The sequence below is a fragment of the Chiloscyllium plagiosum genome, chromosome 31 (assembly GCF_004010195.1).
Source record: "Chiloscyllium plagiosum isolate BGI_BamShark_2017 chromosome 31, ASM401019v2, whole genome shotgun sequence".
NCBI classification, from domain to species: domain Eukaryota; kingdom Metazoa; phylum Chordata; class Chondrichthyes; order Orectolobiformes; family Hemiscylliidae; genus Chiloscyllium; species Chiloscyllium plagiosum.
The window spans coordinates 36,005,121-36,031,746 of NC_057740.1; the positions used below are offsets into that span (position 1 = coordinate 36,005,121).

The 26,626-nt window shown below is 44.4% G+C and overlaps 1 protein-coding gene across 2 annotated transcripts in view; it reads right to left on the bottom strand.

The window, feature by feature from the left end:
• The window catches only part of celf5a (cugbp, Elav-like family member 5a), a 454,097-nt gene that overhangs the window by 48,161 nt on the left and 379,310 nt on the right, over positions 1-26,626 (bottom strand). The window contains exons 4-6 of one of the 2 annotated variants that reach the window (XM_043721365.1): positions 12,269-12,394; positions 11,326-11,405; positions 7,232-7,378 (exon numbers count right to left, since the gene is read on the bottom strand). In XM_043721365.1, coding sequence (XP_043577300.1) covers positions 7,232-7,378; positions 11,326-11,405; positions 12,269-12,394 — 353 coding nt within the window. Of the gene's footprint in view, positions 1-7,231; positions 7,379-11,325; positions 11,406-12,268; positions 12,398-26,626 lie in introns of both variants that reach the window. The other variant, XM_043721364.1, reaches the window with a different exon arrangement.

The window sequence follows — 26,626 nt, forward strand, 5'->3', positions numbered from 1 at the left end:
AGCAGTTGTAAATGTAATTATATACATGAATGTAGATATGATAACTTTTGGAGAGATGTTGTAAATGGTAATGGTTCCGGAATGGTAAATGTTGAAGACTGCATTAAGCCCTAACCTAACCTAATAATGTAATCAGGACTTTGGTCGGGATGAAGGTGAAGACTTTCTCAAGACAGGTCAGGCAGCAACAATATCTAACTTAGTAATGTAACTTGCAGGATAAAACGTACTGTGGATGCTGAAGATCTGGGATAAGAACAGGGAGTACTGGAGAAACACAGCAGTTTGGCAGTATGTCCCAGATCACTTTTCATCTGAACTCAATATAACTTACGCCTGACTGTAATCATATAATACACTGTAGACAAAACAAATGCCTCTTCTTGTTAAGACTCACTAATGATACACTTCTATTACTGTAAAACAAGCAGGCCCTTAGACATGGTCAAGAAAAAAGGACGGCAGTAGCAAACTACCAACAATAAGTTGGCAGTGGTTGGCATCACAGTGCCTATGACAATATCCTTCTACTCCTTTCTGTTTTCTATGCTGAGCCAGCTTCTACTTAAATGTATCAAAGCTATTAATATTAACAGCTCTTCAATGTGTCAGTGAGTTCTCTATTCAAACCACGCTCTGGGTAAAGATTTCTTTCCTGGATTCCCTATTGGATTTAGTAGAAGCCGTCTTCTGTTTATGGTTTCTAGTTTTGGACTGCCATACACATGTTCGCTCTTCTAGACAAAGGAACCCAGATGTTCAGCCTTTCAGACTTGGAGTCCTGTCTTTCATACTAAAATTTTCAGGAGTCCTGCATGATAAGGCAGTTTTCCTTTCAACTCGAGAGTTTGTAAGACTAAGACCAACAACATTAGCACTCAATTAGTGCATTTTTCAGCAGTGCCATTGATCAACGGTTAAAAACCATAACTTTTTAATCACCAACACTTAGCATTTCATGCTTTATCATGGAATTTCTGCATCTCTTTAGGTGTCTTCCCATGGTTCCAGGGAAGAGATTGCTTCTGCAGTTAATGCCTTGGAAGCAGAAACTTAATCACTGTCCCAATTATTATGGGATCTTGCCATGTACAAAATATTCTACCATAAATTGGCTCAGCAACATTCCAAAAGCAGTTCAACGTTTTGGGCACGTTGCAAAGAGATGCAGGAAGACACTAAAACAATGCACACTTTCTCTTATAACTGTCCACATGTCATTTGACTTGTGCTTAGTTCTGTCTGTTCTGGCCTGTACTGATGGTTGTGGGCTATTGTCACGCCGTTGACAGGTTAATTGGTTACATTTTGCCAAGTTAACATTACAACTTGGTTGGTTTGAGACCTTCATTTTTGTACAATGGGATTTCAGTCGGAAAAGCTACAATCTGGGGACACAGAATTGTCTGGATCCCACCAGGCATTTGACAAGTTGACAGAATAATAAGCAGGCTCCACATGACCAGCGTTGAGATGTGAACATTTACACAGGGATTAAATGATGCTGATGAAAGCTGCCGACAATAACATCATGACATCTGCTAACTGTGCAGTTCTTAAAGGCACAATGGTAAAAATAACTGAGGCCTGATTCAAACCAGGGTATCTCACCAGTCACAAATAAAAGTCTGTTTGCAGAAAAGCAGGAAGGAAGGAAATTCTAGATTATAATACTGCAGTAAGTTGAAATGTACACAGGGTGGATCTTTCCTTAAATATATTGCTTTCTCAAATGATAAAACAGGTCGTTCTGTTGTGACATGCATTTCATCAACACAAATTCGCAATTGACAATTTGGGGACACTGATTCTGAAGTGCAAATTTTTAAAGCGTGTCTTGGTTATAATGCAATTCCAGCCCCATTAGTTTAAATGGTGCTGCTATTATGCTATTTTCTTATAACACAGGATTACACGAGAATGGAACTACCGCGTTCTTGCGAACCGACAGTATACCAGGTGCACAATGCCCTACGATACTGTGTGACGTACTTTGCTGTAGAGGGCAACTCAGACCTGCACCAGGAACTAATGTGGCCAACTGTGGGTGAGTTCATTCCCAAAACTTTCATCATGTGACCTCCTTTGTCCAGCTATCCCACCATTGGTTCAATGACACTTCTTGACCCAATCGGCCAATTCTTGGCTGGCAATCAAAAAGCCTTTTCTTCTCACTATTTAAAAAGGCAGAAGTGTTCAAAGGAAGAAAAGAAAAATCCTAATGCTCCAACAATTCTTTTTGCAGGTTCATGGGCAACTGTGTCTTGACATTCTTGGAGGCGAGAGTGTGGTGCTGGAAAAGCACAGCAGGTCAGGCAGCATCCGAGGAGCAGGAGAATCGACATTCTGGAGGATTAGCAACCCCAAGATGAACCCTATTTCTGTTCCTGATTGGCTGGAGCTGAGTGATCAGAGTCTATAATGTGATCTTGTTCATGGATATCAGAACACTAACCTCAAAATTTGTTTGCAACAGCTGCTTAAGTTACAACATCAGTTAACGCAAGCAACGGATTTCAAATATTTCACATGAAGGGTCAAGCCTCCAAAGCCACACAACTATCATGCTCTGTGGTCAAGTTCTCAGAGCTCCAGCCCAGTCCAGTGGGACCACTTTCACCACATGGACTGTGGTGGCCCACTGATGGCTCACCATCATCTTCACAAGGGGTCACCATGGATGGTCTTCCCTCTCCCTAACTCTATAACCTCCTTCCTCGTGACAGGCCTCTGAAATATGTATAGTCATCCAATCACTGGAAGCTGAGTCATCAGCTCCCTAGGCCCTGAGCATTAGACGTGCCACTGCCCAAAAACCTTGCTTTCCTCTCCCTCTCCTCCTTTAAGACAATCCTTAAAATTTACTTCCTTCACCAAACTTTTTCCTTATCTGACTCAGTGTCAAATCTTGCTTGGTATCATTCCTGTGAAGAATCTGGAGGATGTTTCAGTCCATCAGAGACAAATACATGGACATGGTGCTTGGCAGTAGATGCCAGACGTGCCAAGGACAATGAACTCTTTTTATTATCCATTTACAGGATGCGAGCATCATTGGCTGAACCAGTATTTATCGTTCATCCCTAGTTGTCCTTGAGAAGATGGTGGTGAGCTGCCTTCTTAAACCGCTGTAGTCTGCGTGGTTTAGGTAAACTCACAATACCGTTGGAGAGGGAATTCCAGGATTTTGACCCAGCGACATTGAAGGAACGGTGATATATTTCCAAGTCAGAATGGTGAATGGCTTGGACGGGAGCTTGAAGTTGGTGGTGTTCCCATGTATCTGCTGGCTTTGTCCTTCTAGATGGAAATGATTGCCAGTTTGGAAAGTGCTGCCTGAGGATCTTCGGTGAATTTCTGCAGTGCATCTTGTAGGTAGTACATACTGCTGCAACTAAGCATTGGTGGAGGAGGGAGTGGATGTTTTTGAATGTGGTGCCCATCAAGCGGGCTGCTTTATCCCAGATGGCATGAAGTCCTTGAGTGTTGTTGGAGCTGTACCCATCCAGACAAGTGGGGAGTATTCTTTAACACTCCTGACTAGTGTCTTGTAGTTTGTGGACAGGGTTTAGGGATTCAGAAGGGGGGAGGTGGGTACTGCAGATGCTGGGGATTAGAGTCAAGATTAGAGTGGTGCTGGAAAAGCACAGCAGGTCAGGCAGCAATCAACATTCCTGATGAAGGCCTTTTGCCCGAAACATCGATTTTCCTGCTCCTTGGATGCTGCCTGACCTACTGTGCTTTTCAGCACCATTCTAATCTTGACTTTAGGGATTTAGGAGGTGAGTTACTCACTGCAATATTCCTAGTCTCTGGCCTGGTTTTGGAGCCATAATATTTATATGGCAGATCCAGTTCAGAATGCCCAGCCTGGACATTCCAATGTACATGCATTGATGTTCCGTTACTGTAGGAACTGAGCAGACAATTACTGTCTGACTGCTAAGCCTCAGCTGTTAATTGCCAGGTGAGCAAAGAAAATGACTCAACATCTCGACAAATGGGCTAACACTTGAGTTGCTGCCACTGGCCACAGACTAAGGTCAGGAAGAGCCTGTGATGCATTTAGTGGCTGAATATCCAGCCAATTTGGGGTGGCACAGTGGCTCAGTGGCTAGCACTGCTGCTTCACAGTCCAGGGACCCAGATTCAAGTCCCACCTCAGGCAACTGTCTGTGTGGAGTTTGCACATTCCCCCCGTGTCTGTGTGGGTTTCCTCCGGGTGCTCCGGTTTCCTCCCACAGTCCAAAGATGTGCAGGTCAGGTGAATTGGCCAGGCTAAATTGCCTATAGTGTTAGATGCGTTAGTCAGGGGTAAATATAGGGTAGGGGAATGGGTCAGGGTGGGTTACTCTTCAGTGGATCAGTGTGGGCTTGTTGGGCCGAAGGGCCTGTTTCCATACTGTAGGTAATCTAATCTAATCTAATCAATGATAGCAATCCAGCTTTACACATGAGAAATACTCACTCGTGGAGATACAGTGTCTCCTGGCCATTATGAAACTGCACCCCAAAAGAAGCCAATGTCTTTAGCTCAGTCCACGAACCCAAATGGCTATCTATTTGTTCAGTCTATTGCCAGACACTGACCTAAACCCTCAGTCTACCCTACCATCTGGATGCAACAATGTCAGTGTTAATCCCCCACAGCTTGCGAGTGGTTTTTGGGGGTGCTGACTAAACACAAAAACTAAATGTGCTGTGGAAGATGGTTCAAATCCTGCTCCAGAGGTTTCACCAGGTAACCTAGGCTGACACTGCAGTGCTTTACACAGGAATAGCTGCATTGTAGAAGGTGCTGCCTTTCAGATGAAGCAATAGATGACGCTCCATTTGATCCAACAAAGGAGCATAAGAGATTTCCGAGAGTCAGGAAAGGCCACTGAACAAGGCCTTTCAGCTATAGTGTACTGAGCAGCTTGTAATTTACAGAACCTCTTAAGCTATATACTTGCCATTGAATGTATATCGTTATCACCTGCACTGCAACTGGATTAAGGCACTGAAGAGTGCAGTTTGCCAGGACCTGATCACTGTTTGGAACATGGTCGAATCGCGCCGCGCCTACCCTCCGGCTGGAGTAGCGGCTGTCGTCAGGGAGCCGTTGCTCAGGAATCCGCACCTCCGTACTCGCGGGTTCGAGTGGCTGTCGGAGGGGAGGGCCGTGGCGGCGAGGGTGACCAGGGTCGGGGATGTGCTGGGTGCCGGGGGCCTGGGCTGGACGCTGCCACAGGACATAGCGAGCAGGGCAGCGGTAGACGTCCGGTACGTGGCCACCGCCATCCGACGCCTTAAAACGGCGGTGCTCGGACCCGACGTAGTGCACCAGTTGGAGGACGCTCAGGTGTGCGGTGGGATCCCGTCTGCACTCACCCCAGCCTGGACGGAATTTCACATTGGCCCCAAGGTCCCGTACTTCCCGCGGGAGCCTGTGCCCCACAACCTGAGCCGCCTCCGGAAATTTAATTTTGTTCCCTTCCAGGGGGTAAAAAGGCAGGCCCTGTACAGACTGCTGCTGCACACCGTCCACCTCTTCTCCCTCATCCACCGTCCGGACACGCCTTGGCGTGCCCATTTGCCACCGGGCGGTGGAGATCCCCACTGGAGGGCTCTCTACGCGGGAGTCCTCCCCCTTTCTCTCGGGGATCTGGGGTGGAGGGTGCTGCACGCAGCAGTCCCCTGCAACCGCAGATTGCGGTGGTTCACGGACTCACAGCCCAAATGCTTGTTCTGTGGCACTGTGGAGTCCGTGGACCATGTGTATATTGGGTGTGGGCGTTTGCACTCCCTTTTTGATTTTCTGAAAAACCTCCTCCTCTGCTTTTGGTTGCACTTCAGTCCCACGCTCCTGATCTTCGGTACGGAGGAGGGAGGGCAGGTCTGAAGACCTCCTCGTGGGTCTGCTCCTGGGCCTGAGGGCTCGGGTGTCCTTGGAGAAGGAGCACGCGGTGTCGACCAACGCCCTGGAGTTGTTCAGGGAGAGGTGGGCGCGGCAGGGAGTGGAGTGCATCATTTCTCCGTCCAATTCTATTTTGATTTAGTCCCTACCCTCCCCTTCACTGTTTTGATCACACAGCACTGTCCTTTGATGTGAAGGGCAGTGTTTGTCACTGGCCACCCGGGTGTTTTCCTATCTTCCTGGTGGTGGAAATTGAATAAAGATTCGTGCACTTTGTGTCTTTCACTGTGTCTCACACGTATACACACATGTATATAAGCACTACCGCACTTAGATGGTAGTGTTGGGGTTAAAAAAAAGAGTGCAGTTTGCTCAACAAAGAGAAGTTGTATTTAGCTATAATGTCCAGATCAAAATATTTTGGTAAGTTATTTTAGATATTTTATGAATAAAGTATATTTCTGCCAAGAGAAAATTGGAAACCGTGCACTACTCAGAGAAGAGTGGAGGGGTTTCACCCAATGTCCAGGACAATACTTCACATAGGCAACATTTTTTTTTTAGATTTAGATTACTTACAGTGTGGAAACAGGCCCTTCAGCCCAACAAGTCCACACTGACCCTCCAAAGAGCAACCCATCCAGACCCATTCCCCTACATTTACCAATTCACCTAACCTGCACATTTTTGGACTGTGGGAGGAAACTGGAGCACCCGGAGGAAGCCCACGCAGACACGGGGAGAATGTGCAAACTCCACACAGACAGTTGCCTGAGGCGAGAATTGAACCCGGGTCTCTGGCGCTGTGAGGCAGCAGTGCTAACCACTGTGCCACCATGCCACCCATTGTTAGAGTGCAGATGGAGGCCATTCAGCCCATCCTGTCTGCAACAGCTCTCTGAGCACTTTATTATTCTGCCAAACCCCTACCTTTGTTCCCATAACCACATATATTGACTCTATTTAAATTATTATCCAATTCCCTCTTGAATGCCTCAAATAACCCTGCCTCCACCGCACTTCCAGGCTGTGCATTCTGATGCTGCATGAAAATGTTTTTTATTCCTCTGACCAACACCTCACCAAGATTATTTGGTCATTATCATATTGGTATTGATGGGAACTTGCTGTGTGCAAATTGGCTGCCACGTTTCCTACATTCTAACAGAGACTCTGCTTCAAAACCATTTCACTGACTCTGAGGCTGTTGTGAAAGGTGTTATATAAGTTCACCTTCCTATCAGAAGGCTGAGGGGATCAGAAACCTCTGGCAGTTTAGCATCAGAAATGTTTTCACTCTTATGCTGTTGCGATGTCGGCAGAGATACATACCGCGTGGGCGTAGGAACTGTAAGTATTGTTGAACTGCAGTGGGATGGGGTTGAACATCCCGAACTGACCCACCATGTGCTGCATGCGCCTCAGTGTGCGTTCCTTGTCTGTGTCGGCAAACTTCACCACCAGGCTGGAGGACGCCCCCTGGAAATACACATACACAAGAAAAGCATATCAACGACACGGACCAGCTCATGCACCTCCCTGCCTCTATTGTATGGACATGCCCACTGAATAACAGTCCGGCAGTTCATATCCAGTTAAACTCATTCGTTAGTTGAGAGAGACAGTTCGCCATGGCATCAGGAGACTGCCTGTGCACTTGGTTGTGAAGTATAAAGTTGGGCATGCATTACAAGATGGTACTGTGCTTAACAAAATGAGTTCCTTTACAATCTGTGCCAAATATTAATGTAACCATTCACCCAATTATTCTTTAGGAACATTCTTCCTGTAGCAGGGAGACCAGTATGATATTCCAAAAATGGCCTATCCAATGTCCTATACAGCTGCAACATGACTTCCCAATTCCTGTATTCAAAGAATTCAGAAAAGATTTACAAGGATGTTGTCAGGGTTGGAGGGTTTGAGCTATAGAGAAGAGGTTGAATAGGCTGGGACTATTTTCCCTGGAGTGTCAGAAACTGAGGGGTGACCTTATAGAGGTTTATAAAATCATAAAGGACATCAATAGGGTGAATCAACTAGGTCCTTTCCCCAGGGTGAGGCATAGGTTTAAGGTGAGAAGGGAAGGATTTAAAAGGGTCTTAAGGGGCAACATTTTCATGCAGAGGATGGTGCATGTATATGATGAGCTGCCAGAGGAAGTGGTGGAGGCTGGTACAAATACAACATTTAAAAGGCATCTGGGTGGGAATATGAATAGGAAGGGTTTAGAGGGATATAGGCCAAATGTTGACAAATGCGACTCGATTTATTTAGGATATCTGGTTGGCATGAACGAGTAGACTGAAAGGTCTATTCCTGTGCTGTACAGCTCTATGACTCTATGAGGGATGTCTCAGGAGAGATATGAGAAAAATATATCTAAATCTTTAAAGCACAATGCATTGTCTTCACTGAAATCATGGTGTGATTTTAAAGCATTTCCCATTGAAATGAGATTACAGAAAGTTTTCTCCAACTTTTCCTTGATGACTATGGATAGTAACTCTTACTAGAACCCCACTCAGTGACCATTTTTCCTGCAGGAGTCTACAAATTGAGAGTGTGGCTGTTGGAGGAATAGCAGGCCAAGATCAACGTTTTAAAAGTGCATTTTTTCACAGGATGTGGGAGTCACTAACTGGGCCAGCATTTATTGTCCATCCCTTGAGAAAATGGTGGTGAAACACCTTCATGAATCATTACATGTGTATCCTCAATGCTGTTAGGGAGGGAGTTTCTGGTTTTTGACCCAACAGCAATGAACGAATGGCCATATAGTTCCAGGTCAGGATGGTGCGAGGCTAAGAGGAGAATGTGCAGGTGGCAGTGTTCTCTTTTAAAACGGTAGAGAACGTACGTTTGGAACCCACTGACTAAAGAACCTTGGAAAGTGGCTCGAGTGCAATTTACAAATGGCACAGACTGTGTGGAGGAAGTGTTTAAGGATTGATATTCTTTTCAATGAGACATTTCCACTGTAGATTGCCCAATTGTTTCATGAGGTGGTGATGGTGGGGAGGGGTGGAGAGGGTGCAGGCTTCAGCACCAACTTTAAGGGATCCTGGAGCCTCAGCTTCCTGACCCACAGACCACAATCAGTGAAGGTAGACAACAGCACCTCCTCCACGATAATCCTCAACACTGGTGCCCTGTAAGGATGCATTCTCAGCCCCCTACTGTACTGCTTGTACACCCATGACCGTGTTGCCAAATTCCGTGCGAACGCCATCTACAAGTCTGCTGACGATATTGCTGTGGTAAGATGGATATCAAACAATGATGAGTCAGAATACAGGAGGCGTGGTGCTTGGTTTCATGGTACAATGATAACAATCTCTCTCTCAATGTCAGAAAAGCAAAAGAATTAATCATTGACTTTAGGAAGAAAGGAGGAGGACATGCTCCTATCTACATCAATGGAGCTGAAGTGTAGAGGGTTGAGAGCATCAAGTTCATAGGAATGACGATAACCAACAACCTGCCCTGGACTTGCCATGTAGATGTAACGGTCAAGAAGGCACGACAATGCCTCTTCTTCCTCAGACACCTTAGGAAATTGGACATGTCCATAAGGACCCACACCAACTTTTACAGATGCACTGCTGAAAACCTAATGTCTGGGTGCATAATGGCCTGGTACGGTAACTGCTCTGCCCAGGACCGTAAGAAACTACAGAAGGTTGTGTTCATAGCACAGACCATCACAGAAGCCGACCTCCCATCCATAGACTCCATTTAGTCTTCTTATTGCTGGGAAAGGCTGCCAACAAAGACCCTTCCAACCCTCGTAATGATCTCCTTGTCAGGCAGAAGGTACAGAAACCTAAATGCTCGCACCAACAGGTTCAAGAACAGTTTCTTGCCAGACCCCTGAACAGATCTCTCTAACTTCAAGTAATGTTGATCTTGCTAATGTTGATCTTGCTTTCATGCACCTCCTGTACAACTGTAACCTTGTATGCCTCGCTCTGTCTAAGCACCCTATGACCTGTATGTCCTTGTTTGCTAAGATCTGCCTGTTCTGCTAGCAAAACAAAGCTTTTCACTGTACTTAGGTACATGTGATAAAACAAATCAAATCAAATCAAGGGGCAGCTTGGAAGGTGGAGGGAGTGACCAGACTTGAGGATAAACCACTGCCTTCCTGCCAAGGAGAAACTCCAATTAACTGAGATCAGGGGAGCAATAAAGTGAACAAACCAGGCCAGAGCTTGAGCAGCTACTTAATTAGTGAATGTGCTTGCCTGCTGGTGTGTGTCCTGTTATCTTTAGCAACCAATTACTGGTCAACAGTTGAGCTATTAGGCTGAACCCATTCATTTCCACATATTACTTTTAGTCTTTTGGATTAATGCTCATCCCCTCTGTGGAAAAAGCAAACTATTAAGTTGTGTAGTATGAGGATAACAAAGAACAACTAAAGGATAGTTTTATAATTGGCTTTAGCACAGCAGAGCTATAGGTACTCTGTGCTTAATTAATTCATGACACCTTTGAATGTGGATTTTGTGCTCCTAGAATATCTTAAACTGAGGCTTAGGAACTGGTCACCTTCTATTCCAAACCCTTAGTGCCATCATCAATAATTTCAAGGTCATGCACATGCCTCTACAGTACTTCCTGGAGAACTGCGCCAGCTCTTTTATTTCTTGGCACTTACTCCGAATGTTGTCATTGACAATTGTCAATCAGTCTCCCTGTCTTGGCCTGAATGAAAGATAACAGAATCACAGAGTTGTTACAGCTCAGAACAAGGCCTTTTGGTCCTTCACACCTGCACCAATTCCTCAAATGAGCATCATCACCCAGTGCTCATTTCCTGCTTTTCCCCTGTCCACCTATATACTATTTCTACCCAAATAATCATCCAATGCTCTCTTGAATGTCTCAATTCAACCTGCCTCCTCTACACTTCCAGGCAGTGCATTCCGTAGTCAATGTGTGAGAAAGTTTATTCTCACATCACCCTTACTTCTTGTGCATATCACTTTAAATCTATGCCCTCTTGTTCCTATTCCATTTACAAGCAGGGACACTTTCTCCCTATCTACTCTATTCAGCCTGCTCATAATTTGAAAACCTCTCTCAAACCTCTCAGTCTTCTTCTCTCCAAGTGGAACAGTCCTGGCTTCTTTAATATATCCTTATTAGCTCCTTGTTTATCTGCAAATGCCTCATCAATGTGAAAAGATTTTTAAAAAGCAACAAACAAACTGAAAGACATTCATCTGTTAGTGTCAGAAAGAGTTGCACTGTCGTTAATTTGGCTGGAGAGCTTTATTAATTACGATACATGTTAAACTGGCACCCAAAGAGGTTTGGAAGTATTATTGTCCCATGCAGTCTGCTTGAGGTCACCATTCACACCTCACACAAACACCTCTTGTGCAATGCTGAGCTGCAGCTGACACAGCAGGACTCACCGCCATTGTTTGACTGCCATGTAGTGTGTTAATGGCTGCCTGGGCTTCAGCGTGTGTGGAGAACTTCACAAATGCACAACCTGCAGAAATAACATCGGGGCGGGGGAGGGACAACAAAGGTAGAATTAGCAACATACAGCATAGAGAGAAGCCATCAGCCCAAATGGACTGTACTTAGTGTACTGTGACTGCGGTGGTACTTAGGTTCCACACAAGCCTCCCAGCACTCAATTTCATCCAATTCTATCAGCATTTCCTTCTATTCCTTCCTCTCTCATGTGTTTATCAAATTTCCCCTGAAATGGATAATTGCTTCAAATGATAACAGGCTCCACAGGTAAGCAGCATGGTGGCTCAGTGGTTAGCACTGCTGCCTCACAGTACCAGGGACCCGTGTTCGATTCCATCCTCAAGTGACTGTCTATGTGGAATTTGCACATTCGCCCAGTGTGTGCGTGGGTTTCCTCTGGGTGCTCTGGTTTCCTCCCACAGTCCAAAGATGTGCAGGTTAGGTGGATTAGGCATGCTACAATGCTCTGTAGTGTCCAGGGATATGTAGGCTAGGTGGATTAGTCATGGGGAACGCAGGGATAGGTTGGAAGGTAGCGTCTAGGTAGGATACTCTCCAGAGGGTCCGTATGGACCTAATGGGCTGAACGACTTGCTTCCACACTACAGGGATTCTATGATTCTCTCCTGGAGAAAGTAAGTTTCTCCTGGACTTGCCATTTGATTTAGAAGCTATTTATGGACCCAATTTTGGTCTGTGCCATAAGTAGAAGGCTTTTTTCTATGTCTCCTTCACTGAACTCCTTAAAGATAGGATAGACCCAATCTATTCAGTCTTTCCTGATAGCAAAAAGCTGTCAGCTCTAGTATCATTTCAAACTGAAACCATTAAATACTCAAGACAATGATCTCCTGTTGATGGCGATAGACTTACCTTTGCTGTTGCCATCAGGTCCTCGTAGAACTGTGCATTCTTCTATCACACCGAAAGATTCAAAGAGTCTGTACACATCATCCTCTGTCTGTTGTTTGTTTAGCATGCCCACAAATAATTTTCTGTCTTCTGAAACAAAGAGATATATTGTTTAGTGTATTCCAGAACCTGTCGATCTATATCTAGGAGTGAAATTGTTTACAGGGAGCTGCGGTTTGCTTTTGGATCATCAAAGTATGAGGCATCTGTGGAGCATTTTGTCATTTTCAGGCCATTCAAACATTGCCTGATCACATCTGGTACAGTAGAAGTTAACACCAAGCAGGGCCCCCTCCACGCCCAACCACCACCTCAAACTCCAGAATACAAATCATAAAACAGAGTCATATCACAGAAGGAGGTGATTCAGCCTGTTCTATCTGTGCAATTGGTTCACAACTTGGCAAGTCCTACTCGCCTGCCTTTTTCCCCATAGCCCTGCAAATATTTTCCCTTTAGATAATTATCAATTTCCTTTTGCATGCCTTGATTGGATTTACGCCCACCACCCTCTCAGACAGTGATCTCCACACCCCCACAGCATAGAAATGTTTTTCCTCATGTTACAGGCACTCCTTTTGCCAATCTCTGTAAAATTGGTGCCATCTGCTTCTTGCCAATAGATACAGCCTTTGTCCCCCTGTCTACTCCATTCAATCCTCCTCTTGGTTTCGAAAGCCTCCAACCTTATTTTCCCCTCAGCACCCCAGGGTGAGTCCTATCCAGGCCTGTTGGCATTTCTGCTTTGAGGACTGCCAACCTTTTACGCCCACTCCCTTTGTCTATTTAATCCCCATGAAAACCTATCATCTCAGATGGGATTGGAACCACCATTCTAATATTTACTGAAGGGGAAAACTGTACGTAAAAGAGAACATTAGCACCTCAGAAACAGTTGCGTGATTCAGCCCCTCAAACTGCCCCACCATTCAATAACTTGATCTGCCCCAGACAGAAGGTGGAACATTTTCAGACACTGAGCAATAAAGACCAAGAATCCATTGACCATGAAGGTAATGGAAATGGGCCTACCAATGATTTCAAAAAGAAATTGGATGGGCACTTGGTAAAGTAAACATGCAGGGTTGTGAGGATTAAAGAGTGGATTGACTGATCCAAGGAGATAGACTCTGGGTTACATAACTCTGATGATTCACAACCTTTGAATGAAGAAATGTCACCTTATTACAATCCCAAATGATCGGCCACTTGTCCTGAAACTCTGACAATAAGGGGCCAGATCATTTAGGAGAGAGGTAAGGAAAAATTTCCTTCACAGCAACCTACTGTCTACAAGAATAAAACAACGCAGTGAAGGCGACAACTGTTTTTCATTCCCTTTCAGTCGCTTTTTATTATCAGAAGTCCCAGTCACGATGAGCTAAGACTTCTTGACACCGAAGGCTGCGTCATTTCCATTCCAATGTCACTAATCCCATGAGTCACAGTTAGGGCATCTCACTTAAATTTAAATTCTACCATTCCAAAGCAGATCACACACCCCATTAACAAGGACTGCAGTCTGGGATTGCACCCAAGAGGCTTTTAACGGAGAAATCTCAACAAACACCCACAGTGCAGAGCGTGCCAAGGTTGAAAAGAGTAAGAGACAAGGAAATAGGTCAGGAAGTAATAATCAGGCAATGTCAATGTTAAGTTTAAAGAAGAATTTTGAGATATTAAGAGGAAGGAAACACTGGGGGGTGAGATTATCCTCCAATGATCTCATAAACCAGCATCATCAATCAGCTCTATGTTGAGTTTCCATGATAATCAATTTGCAGAGCAATTAAGGTAAAAAGCACAACTTATACATACATTAGAACAATTGCAAGAGATGATTCAGCACTGCGGGAGGTAATGGAACTGAATGAGGTTTAGTACTATGTGAATCGAATGGAATACACTTTGCGACTCAAGTGAAATGATATCCACATCACCAAGAAACAGAATGCCATGTGTCTCAAAAGATACTAATGTAAAATTATATTTGACAGCAAACTGCTATGATTCAGTGCTGTACTCAGTAGCTCCATCAGCAGCAGTGATCTTCATGACAGTTTCCACCTGTCCAATGTTTTGGTGAATGGAAACTGCTGAAGGCCACTGCTTCGATACCTGTTCATAATGAGGTAAAAGGTTTCAGATTACACTCTGGGGCTTTATGAAAACATCAGCAGGTTTTGCAGTGAAATCGTTCTGCATCACACAAAAAAAGCCATGAGACAAAAAGCCATGAGCGGCACGGTGGTGCAGTGGTTAGCACTGCTGCCTCACAGCGCCAGAGACCTGGGTTCAATTCCCGCCTCAGGCTATTGACTGTGTGGAGTTTGCACATTCTCCCTGTGTCTGCGTGGGTTTCCTCCGGGTGCTCCGGTTTCCTCCAACAGTCCAAAAATGTGCAGGTTAGGTGAATTGGCCATGTTAAATTGCCCGTAGTGTTAGGTGAAGGGGCAAATGTAGGAGAATGGGGTCTGGGTGGGTTGCGCTTCGGCAGGTCGGTGTGGACTTGTTGGGCCGAAGGGCCTGTTTCCACACTGTAACTAATCTAATCTAAAACTATACAAAGGAGATCTTTATCAGGTTGTGGGAAAAAGGGCAGTGAAGCAGGATTAATAAATACTGTGGCTACATAAGCAGGTCAGAGGCTGAGCAACTCACCTCCTGACTCCCCAGAAGTTGCTGACCATCTGCGACGTATGAGTCAGGAATCAGCAGGTTAGGTGGGTTGGCAACGTTAAACTGCCCATAGTGTCCAGGATGTGTAGGCTAGGTGGATTAGCAATGGGGAAATACAGGGTTACAAGGATAGAATAGGGGGTGGGTCTGGGGAGGATGCTTTTTGGAGGGTCGGTGTGGACTTGATAGGCCGATTGGCCTCATTCCTCACTGTTGAGATTCTATGATTCTACAGATACTCACGAGTTGCCTGAACTGGCACTGCTCCAACAACACTCAAAGTGCTTGATGCCATCCAAGACAAAATAGCTCACTTGATTAGCACCCTATCTAAGGAATTCAGTCCCTCCACTACAGTGTGTGCTGCATACAAGATTTACTGCAGCCTCTACAAGGCTTCGCAACAGCGCCACCAGAACATCTACCACTCCGAGGGTGAGAACAGAAGATGTAGAAGGATATCACAACCGACAAGTACCCCTCCAAGATACACAAATCCTGACTTGGAACTTTTTTGCCATTCCTTCGTTGTCACTGAGTCAAAATCGTGGAATTTCCTCCCATGACATAACTGTGGGCATCCATACACCACATAGACCAGCATTTCCAGAAGGCAGCTCAGCACCACTTTCTCACAGACAATTCAGATTGCACAAGAAATGCTGGCCTTGTTTACAATTATTCTATCTCATGAACAAACAAATTGAATTGTGTAACTCTCCCAAAGAGCTAGCGCAGGCACGATGGGCTGAACTGCCTCTTTCTATGCTGTATCACCTTATTATCACATAAGATGTATATATACATTTTACCATTTAGCAAACATCTAATGTCACTAAGACAACGTGGACTCAACAGCATTAGACTGCAAACTGAAATCCTCAAGATATGATCAAAATATAAAGGAAGGACTGGACTAGCAACTCAACATTCCAGGTTACAGAAGTTTCAAACGCAATGGGGGGTTGAAAGAGAAGTGGGAACATTGCATTATTGATAAAGGAAATTATCACTGTAGTAATGAGGGAGGATGTCCTCAAAGGGTCTTCAAATCAGGCCATTTGGGTACAGCTTAGAAATAAAAAACAAGTGACAACCTTTACTGGGATTATACTTCAGGCCTCCCAACAAACAGAGGGCGATAGAGGAGCAGATGTATGGGCACAATATAAAAAGAAATGAGAGAAACAGGGTATAATTGTAGGGGATTTTAACTTTGCTAACATCAACTAGGATCATCTTAGTGTGAAAGGATTGAATGGGGTGGAATTTTTAAAGTATGTCCAGGAGAGTTTTTGTGCCAGTGTATAGATAGGGCCATTAGAGATGGGGCTGTGCTGGACCTAATCTAAGGGAATGAAGCTGGTCAAGTGGTTGAAGTCTCATAGAAAGGGCTTTCAGAGAATCCCTACAGTGTGGAAACAGGCCCTTTGGCCCAACAAGTCCACACCGACCCTTTGAACAATAACCCACCCAGACCAATTCCCCTATCCTATTACTCTACATTTACCTCTGACTAATGCACCTAACCTACACATCCCTGGCCACAATGGGTAATTTAGCAAGGCCGATTCACATAATCTGCGCAACTTTGGATTGTGGGAGGAAACCGGACCACCTAGAGGAAACCCACACAGACGCGGGCAGAATGTGCAAACTTCACACAGATAGTTGCCCAAGGCTGGAATCAAACCCAGGTCCCTGCCGCTGTGAGGCCCTCAGTGGGAAAAGACTTTGGGGATAGTGACCAAAACTCTGTAAGCTTCATTAAGGAAGGGAATAAAGATAATGCAGAATTTAAGTGCTGATTTCAAAATCATTAGACCGGCTTTGGCAAACACAAAGTGGACTTGTTACACTTGCAGGTAAACCTACATTTGGAAAGTTGGAGTCTTTTAAAAGTAGCATATTGAGAGTTCCAGACCAGCCTGTTCCTCTCAGAGTGAAGGGCAAGGGCAGCAAGTCCAGGGATCCCGAGATGTCAGGGGATATCGAGAGTTGGATAAAGACAAGGAAGGAAGGGTAAAGCTCATTCAAAAGTATAGAGAATGCAGGACATTGCTTGAAAAGGAATCTTGGAAGGGAAAGAGGGGCCTCAAAATATCTTTGGCAGATGGGATCAAGGAAAATCCTATGGCTTTTTATAAATATATTAAGACAATTACCAGGGAAAGAGTGGCACCTATTAGAGACTAAAGGAACAAACTTTAGTAGGTTAAGTGCATTAGTCAGGGGCGGCATGGTGGCTCAGTGGTTAGCACTGCTGCCTCACAGCACCAGGGACCCAGGTTCAATTCCAGCCTCGGGCGACTGTCTGTGTGGAATTTGTACAATCTCCCTGTGTCTGCATGGGTTTCCCCCAGGTGCTCCGGTTTCCTTCCACAGTCCAAAGATGTGCAAGTCAGGTAAACTGGCCATGCTAAATTGCCCATAGTGTTAGGTGCATTAGTCAGGGGTAAATGTGGGGAATGGGTCTGGGTGGGTTACTCTTTGGAGGGTTGGAGTGGACTTGTTGGGCCGAAGGGCCTGTTTCCATACCGTAGGGAATCCATTCTGAATATCTAGCCAGTGGATGTAGATGGGGTCTTAAATGAAAACTTCTCATCTGTATTCACAGAGGAGAAAACCATTGTAGCCAAGGATGTCAGTTAGGATGATAGGACATGTAAAGATTAATAAGGAAGAGATATTAGATATTTTAGTGTGCATACAGATATATACATCCCTAGGGTCTGATGAGATGTATTCCAGGCCATTATGGGAGGTAAGGGAGGAGATTTCCTGGGTCTTGTTAAAGAGATTTAATACCTCGCTGACCACAGGTGAAGTGCTACAATGACTGGAGGATAGCTAATGTGGTTCCTTTGTTTAAGAAGGGCAGCAGGGAGAGACCAATTAATTACAGACCTGTTAGTCTTAGATCAGTAGCAGGGAAATTATTGGAAACAATTCTGAGGGACAGGATTAATTATTACTTGGAAAGGTAAGGATTGATCAGGGATAGTCAGAAAGGACTTTAAAAAAAGAAGGAAATCCTGTCTGAGTAATTTAACTGCATTTTCTGAAAAGGTGACTAAATATATTGATGAGGTTAATGTAGTTGATGTGGTTTGCATGGACTACAGTGGGACCTTTAACAAGGCCCAAAGTGGAAGGCTGGTCCAAAAGCTGATTGATCCAAAACAAGTTGGCAAACTGGATCAAAAACTGGCTTGCAAACAGGAGGCAAAGGGTAATGTAAGAGGGTTGTTTTTGTAATTGGAAGCTGTGCCTAGTGGTGTACCACAGGGATTGGTGCGGGGACCCTTGCTAATAGTTATATGCATTAATGACTTGGATGTGGATGCAGAAGGCTTAATTAGTAAGTTTGTAGGTGACATAAAATTGGTGTTGTTGTTAATAGTGTGGTCTCAGGCTGCAGTCTGATGTTGATCAGCTGGTAAATTGACCAGAGCAAAGACAGATGAAATTTAATTCTGATAAGCGCAAGGTGATGCACTTTGGGAGGTCTAATAAGGAAAGGTTATACACAGTGAACGGTAGATCCCTAGGGAATACTGAGGAACGAAGAGACCTTGATGTATAAATCCATTAATCCCTGAAGGTGTCAGCACAGGTAAACAGGGTGGAGAAGAAGACATACAGGATGCTTGCCTTCATTAGCCAGAGCGTGGAATAAAGGAGCAAGAAATTCTTGGAGGTGGGGGCAAGAGGACTGAGAGATAAATAAGGTGGGGGTGGGGCTGGGAGGGAAAGTAGCTGGGAAGGTCATAGGTGGATGAAGGTGGGGGTTGATGGTGATAGGTTGGAGTGGAGGGTGGAGCGGATAGATGGGAAGGAAGATGGATAGATGGGAAGGAAGATGGACAGGTGGGAAGGCGGTGCCAAGGCCATGCAATTCCTGGGCCTCCTCCACTGTCAAATCCCAGCCATCCGACACCTGGAGGAAGAACGCCTTATCTTCCACCTTGGGACCCTCCAATCACACAGTATCAGCATCAATTTTACCAATTTTCTCATCTCCCCTCCCCTCACCTCACTGCAGATCCAATCCTCCAATTTGGCACCGCCCTTACAACTGCCCTACTTGTCCACCTTCCTTCCCACCTATCCGCTAGGTGAGGCAGCATCCAAGGAGCAGGACAGAATGTTTTGGGTACAAGTCCTTCATCAGGAATGATTCCTGATGAAGGGCTTATGCTGGAAACGTTGACTCTCTTGCTCCTCGGATGCTGCCTGATCTGCTGTGCTTTTCCAGCATCACACATTTTGCCCCAAATTACTGAGCAACTTCAGAAAAATATTCTTGAAAATGTCTGACTAGAGGGCAATAAGCTTCAGTTTCGTCTCCTGCCTGCCCACCATAGTGTGTCTTCACAGTATCAGAGTCAGTATTCCCTTCTGCATCTTCTATTGTGACTCCAGCTGTGTCACCGCCCTCAGTATTCCTTCCTCCAATGATCAACAATTCAATGATTTAAAATGCACAATTTGATTCACTTGAAAGAAAAAAATAGGGTGATTGGCTGTCATGCTTTTACAATCTCAGGACACAGCCTCAGCCACTGATGAAGAGTACCACTGTTGCAAGCAGCAATTAATTTGTGCACTTGAAGATCCCACTAAAACAATAAAGTGACAATGACTGCTGTATGTTGTGGCCATATCCCCCAGAGTCAGGGAGGGGGGGGCGTAGATTATTTATACACAAAGTATTTGGCAGAAGAGCAGCCCAGTCTTGATAAACAATTACATTTTTTGCATAGGAATTAAGGTTAATCACCGCGTTAGATGAGACTTGCTGTGAGGTCATAGCCTAGACTTAACAGTAAGTACATATTACTGTTTAGTTATTTAGAACTCAGCACTGAACTTCCAACCTGAATTGGAAATGAATGAGAACTGAGTTAAAATCACCATCTCCTCACAGAAACTGTCCTTGACATTCCTGATGGGCAGCGATTCGCTTGGTATGTTTCAGCTTTCAGCTACTGACTACCTTTTACAACTATGAATAGGTTATCCACTTGTGTGACATTTGTTGCGGGATAAGCATTAGTCAGGACAGCAGGGAGAGTGACATTAATGTGTGTGGGCGATGGGGTTTCACCTGAAAGGGCAGCATCTCCTACACTGAAGTGTCGGAGTTAAACTGGATTTTGGGCTCAGGTTTCTGACATGGTATTGGAACCCAAAACCTACCCATGAGTCATGGCTATACACAAGGAGTGCTGGTAATTCAAATGAAAACTATAATCATGGATTATTACAGCACAGAGAGAGGCCATTAGGCCCATCAAGCCATCACTAGCTCTCTGTAAGAGTCATTTACCTATACGCACTCTCTTGCCTTTCCCCATAACATTGTGCATATCTATATCTTTGGGTGTCTATTCAATTTCCTTTTGAAAGCAACACTTATAGCTGCTTCCACCACATGCTCTGGCAGTGCATTCCTGATCCTAATCACGCCCTCTGTTACGTAATGTTATTTAATCTGTCTCTGCTTCTTTGCCCGGTTACCTGAAATTGACATTCTCTGGTTTTCAGCTATACCACCAACAGAACGATGTCTTTCTGTCAACTCAGTCTGGATCCCTCTTGATTTTCAACACCTCTATCAAAGCACCTCTTAACCTTCTCCTCCCCAAGGAGAACAATGTTGGCTTGACCAATCCATCCAGATAAATAAAAACCCTCATCCCTACAACCATTCTTGTAAATCTTTTCTACTGCCTCTCTAAAACCTTCACCTCCCAACCCAGTCATAGAGTCATATACCACAAAAACAGACCCCTTCGGTCCAACTCATCTATGCTGACCAGATATCCCAACCTAATCTAGTCCCATTTGCCAGCACCTGGCCCATATCCCTCTCAACCCTTCCTATTCGTTTACCCATCCAGATGCCTTTTAAATGTAACATTTGTACCAGCCTCCACCACTTTCTTTGGCAGTTCATTCCATACACACATTATCCTTTGCGTGAAACGTTGCCCTTAGGTCTCTTTTATATCTTTTCTCTCTCACCCTAAACCTATGCCCTCTTGTTCTGGACTCCCCCACCCCAGGGAAAAGATCTTGTCTATTTATACTATCCATGCCCCTCATGATTTTATAAATCTCTATAAGGTAACCCCTCAGCCTTCGACGCTCTAGAGAAAACAGCCCGAGCCTATTCAGCCTCTCCCTATAGCTCAAATCTCCCAACCCTGGCAACATACTTGTAAATCATTTCTGAACCCTTTCAAGTTTCACAACATCCTTCCGATAGTAAGGAGTCCAGATTTGCACACAGTATTCCAAAAGTGGCTAAACCAATGTCCTGTACAGCTGCGACATGACCTCCCAACTCCTATACTTAATGCTCTGACCAATAAAGGAAAGCATACCAAACGCTTTCTTCACTATCCTATCTACCCATGACTCCACTTTCAAGGAGCTATGAACCTGAACCCCAAGGTCTCTTTGTTCAGCAACACCCCCCAGGACTTTACCATTAAGTGTATAAGTCCTGCTAAGATTTGCTTCTCCAAAATGCAGCAACTCGCATTTATCTGAATTAAACTCCATCTGCCACTCCTCAACCCATCATCTGATCAAGATCCCATTGTAGTCTGAGGTAACTTTCTTTGCTGTCCACTACACCTCCAACTTTATCTAAAAACTTACTAACTGTACCTCCTATGTTTATATCCAAATCATTTATGTAAATGACAAGAAGTAGTGGACCCAGCACCAATTCTTGTGGCATTCCACTGGTCACAGGCCGCCAGTCTTAAAAGCAACTCTCTACCACCACCCTCTGTCTTCTACCTTTGAGCCAATTCTGTACCCAAATGGCTAGTTCTCCCTGTATTCTATGAGATCTAACCCTGCTAACCAGTCTCCCATGGGGAACCTTGACAAACACCTTACAGAAGTCCATATAGATCACGTCCACCACTCTGCCCTCATCAATCCACCTTGTTACTTTTTCAAAAAACTCAATCAAGTTCCTGAGGCATGATTTCCCACACACAAAGCCATGTTGACTATCCCTAATCATTCGTTGCCTTTCCAAATACGTGTAAATCCTGTACATCACGATTCCCTCCAACAACTTGCCCACCACTGAAGTCAGGCTCACTGGTCTATAGTTCCCTGGCTTGTCTTTAACGCCCTTCTTAAACAGTGGCACCACGTTTGCCAACCTCCAGTCTTCCAGCACCTCAGCTGTGACGATCGATGATACAAATATCTCAGCAAGAGGCCCAGCAATCACTTCCCTAGCTACCCACAGAGTTCTCGGGTACACCTGATCAGGTCCTGGGGATTTATCCACCTTTATATGTTTCAAGACATCCAGCACTTCCCCCTCTGTAATATGGACATTTTTTTCAAGATGTCACCATCTATTTCCCTACATTCTATTTCTTCTGTGTCCTTCTTCACAGTAAACATTGATGCAAAATACTTGTTTAGTATCTCCCACATCTCCTGCAGCTCCACACAAAGGCCACCTTGCCGATCTTTGAGGGGCCTATTCGCTCCCTAGTTACTCTTTTGTCCTTAATGTATTTGTAAAAACCCTTTGGATTCTTCTTAACTCTTTGCCAAAGCTATCTCATGTCCCCTATTTGCCCTCCTGTATATTCCTACTGCCTTTATACTCTTGTAAGGATTCACTTGATCTATCTTGTCTATACCTGACGTATGCGTCCTTCTTTTTCATAACAAACCCTCAATTTCTCGAGTCATCCAGCATTCCTTATAACTACCAGCCTTTCCGTTCACCCGAACAAGAATATACCATCTCTGGATTCTCGTTATCTCATTTCTGAAGGCTTCCCATTTTCCAGCCGTCCCTTTACCTGCGAACCTCTGTTCCCAATCAGCTTTTGAAAGTTCTTGCCTAATATCATCAAAATTAGCCTTCCTCCAATTTAGAACTTAAATTTTTAGATCTGGTCTATCCTTTCCACCACTATTTTAAAACTAATACAATTACAGGCACTGGCCTCAAAGTGCTCCCCCCACTGACACCTCAATTACCTGCCCTGCCTTATTTCCCAGTCCATCATGCAAGCTAACCTTCCACCCATTGACTCCATCTATACTTCTCACTGCCTCTGGAAGGCAGCCAATATTATCAAAGACTCCTTCCCACCCCAGTTATAATCTCTTCCAACCTCTTCTGTCAGGCAGAAGATACAAACGCTTAAACATACGCTCCAATAGATTCAAGAATAGCTTCTTGTCTGCTGCTTTTAGACTTCGGACTGTACCTATCAAATTTTAAATTTAATCTTGATCTCGCTCTTTGTGCACTTTCTCTGCAGCAGTAACACTGGATTCCTTACTCTTTTCTGTCACCCTAATCCACTTTGTATGCTATGATCTGCCTGGACAAAGTAAAAGATCACACTAGGTTCTAGTCCAACAGGGGCTGCGGTCCTTTCCTTGTATTTTCAAATAAATCCATTGGACTGTAACATGGTGCCATGTGATTTTTCCTTTGTCCACCCCAGTACAAAACCAGCACCTCCACATCATGATCTACTTGTACTGCATACAAACCCAAACTTTGCACTATACTTAGGTATGTGTGACAATAATAAATCAAATCCTTTCTGAAGTCTGAAAACAACAAATGCTGGAGATCACAGTGGGTCAGGTAGCATCCATGCAGAGACAGCATGCTAACGTTTCGATTATAGATAACTCTTCAGCAGAGCTGATGTGAAGTGTGGAGGGGACAGCATTTATGCTATAGCTAAGGGTGGGTTTAGGATGTAGAGTGCTTGGGGAGAAAAGATGTTGATAGTTCAGATAAGTGATCAGAATGTGAAAACGACAGAACAATGGTGTGGAGAAAATGAGAATTGCAGATGCCGGAGATCAGAGTCGAAAAGTATGGTGCTGGAAAAGCACAGCAGGTCAGGCAGCATCCAAGGAGCAGGAGAATAAACGTTTCGGGCATAAGCCCTTCATTGGGAATGTGGGATGGGGGGGGGGTGGGGGGAGGGTAAGGGGGCTGAGAGATAAATATTTATCTCTCAGACCCCTTCCACCCCTCTCAACACACACACACACACACCTGATGAAGAACAATGGTCTGTCCAATTGCTAGACTGAAAGAACAAACAGTCCCAATGGGGCAGGGGGAAGGAATGGGAGTTGCTTCACAATTTGAAGGTGTTGAACTCAATATGTAGTCCAAAAGGCTGTGAAAGTCCTGAAGCCTGGTGCCCAGAACTGGACACTATTGAGGCCAAACCAGTGCTCTGTAAATATTCTTCGTAATTTTATCATCTCACTAGACAGCAAGCAGCACCTGACGTGCTCCTCTATCCTCAGTTGAGCTGCATGTCATGACAGGAGATGTGATTGTGGAAAATTACTGATGGCCCAGCTAGTCCTGCCCTTTGAACCAGAAAGGTCTACTAATTGGTCACAATGGTGAGGATATAATTGTCTAAATAAATAAAGCTGAGGAGAATTCACTGAAGAAAGCAAACATGATTCAGCCAGGAAGGTTGAAGTCCTTTAATATCCTGACACCATTGCAACATGGGTTGTTTAAAAACACCCAGGAATACATTCATTGCAAACAACTGTAGCTAAGAGGTTCCTGTTAGTGCTAAAAGATTAATAAAAACAAGGTTTATTGCTTGTGACAGTACAGAATGAAAGTGTCACAATGTACAGACATGATTCTGGCTTCTGTCATACAGAATCATCCTGTGTCTGTGCATCCGTACTGAGGCTGAACCTGGAAACTGGAGGTCATCTAACAGAGTTACAGTTGGTGGTTTTGTAAAAGCAGCAAGCAAGTTGATGGAATCAGGAGGCGCAGAAGATTTTGCTGTGATTTATCCCTTTAAGGAGGTCTTACTGTTAATCAGCTTGTTTGATTTTTGTCCTGCACTCTCAAAACTTTTCTGCCGGCCAGACAGTCATTATTGCAGAGTAGATGGGATTGTAAACTCCCCGTCGTCATTGCGTCCAAAGGAAATGCCCCAGAAATTGAATTTTCTACCAGGCAATTCCTTTCCACTTGCAAACCTTCAGAACCCACTATCTAAATTGGAGAATTAGGAGAGTTTTGATGCAAGTAAGTAAATGGTAACTCAGGAAAAGTTAGACTATTAAATATTTAGTCTAATTCCTGAGTCACTGTTGGATTGACCACATACTTATGTCACACACCAAAAGCTACATCTCCTCCAGGCCCCGACAACCCTCCAGACCATGACACACCACACACACACACACTCCCTGATGCAAACCTGACACCCCATACATCACTCCATATCCATTTTGTCTCTGTTCCCAAGACCTAATCCTCATATATGTCTCAACATCTGTCGCCTGGACTTAGTGAGTTACTACGTGGGATTCAAAAAGCAGACATTGCAGACATAGTGGATCCAGTGATAGTAATCTTCCAAGAATCATTAGATTCTGAAAAGGTCCCACAGGATTAGTAAACTGACAATGTTACACATTTATTCGAAAATGGAGAGAGACCAAAAACAAGTAAACTATAGGTCAGTTAGACTTATATCTGCCATTGGGAAAATGTTAAAGTCTATTATAAGGGAGGCATTAGAAACACATGATATGATCAAGCAGAGTCAGCACGGCTTCCTGAGGGGAAATCATGCCTGACAAATTTATTTCAGTTCTTTGAGAAGATAATAAGCATGATAGATAAAGGAGGAACCAGTCGATGTAAAATATTGAATTACTGAAAGTTGTTTGATAAGGTAGTACATGAGACTACTACACTTAAGGCTCCTTCCAGCAAGACGGCAGCAGAGTAAGTCGCTCCCACTGGGGATCCCCTGCTCCACCTCTTCTTTTTCTTTTTGTTTCTCTCTTTGTAGCAATTCTAGTGTAGCGCGAAGGAAAACCCAAGTCCTGCTGCAGCGCAAGGGGAAGCGAGTCCCGGAGCAATGTGAGGGGAAGCGAGTCCCAGAGCAGCACGACTTACCTTGGAGAGGAGCGCACTGGGGGAAGCTGGAGCAGAGTGGAACAGGTTTTGGTCAAGGGCCTGGCGAGGGTGGTCAGACCATGTGCTATAATGTCAATCCTTTAACTATGTTATAACTACCTTATTTCTAATTTTTTTAGACACTGTAAATAATGCTACTATGTTTCCTTTTATTCCTCTTTTGTATCCAAGATTTGTACTTGATACCTAAGATGACGCCAATAAATGCAGCCATTGTACAAACTTTCCACTGTACTCATGTACTGGAGTACACATGACAATAAAAGATATCCTAGCTTCTATTCTATATTCTAATGAGACAAAAGCTCATGGTGTTGGGGGTAATATATTAGCCTGGATATAGGTTTGGCCAGCTGATGGAAGGGAAGACTAACCTACGTACCCTTGATTTTACTATCATCCATGCGCCTATCCAAGAGTCGCTTAAATATTCCTCATGTATCTGACTCCACTACCACTTCTGGCAGTGCATTCCACACATCCACTACTCTCTGTGTAAAGAACCAACCTCTGACATCTCACCAAAACCTTCCTCCAATCACCTTAAAATTATGCCCCTTTGTGATAGCCATTTCTGTCCTGGGAAAAAGTGTCTGATTATTCACTATATTAAAACGAATTGTTACACACCCAGCTAATTA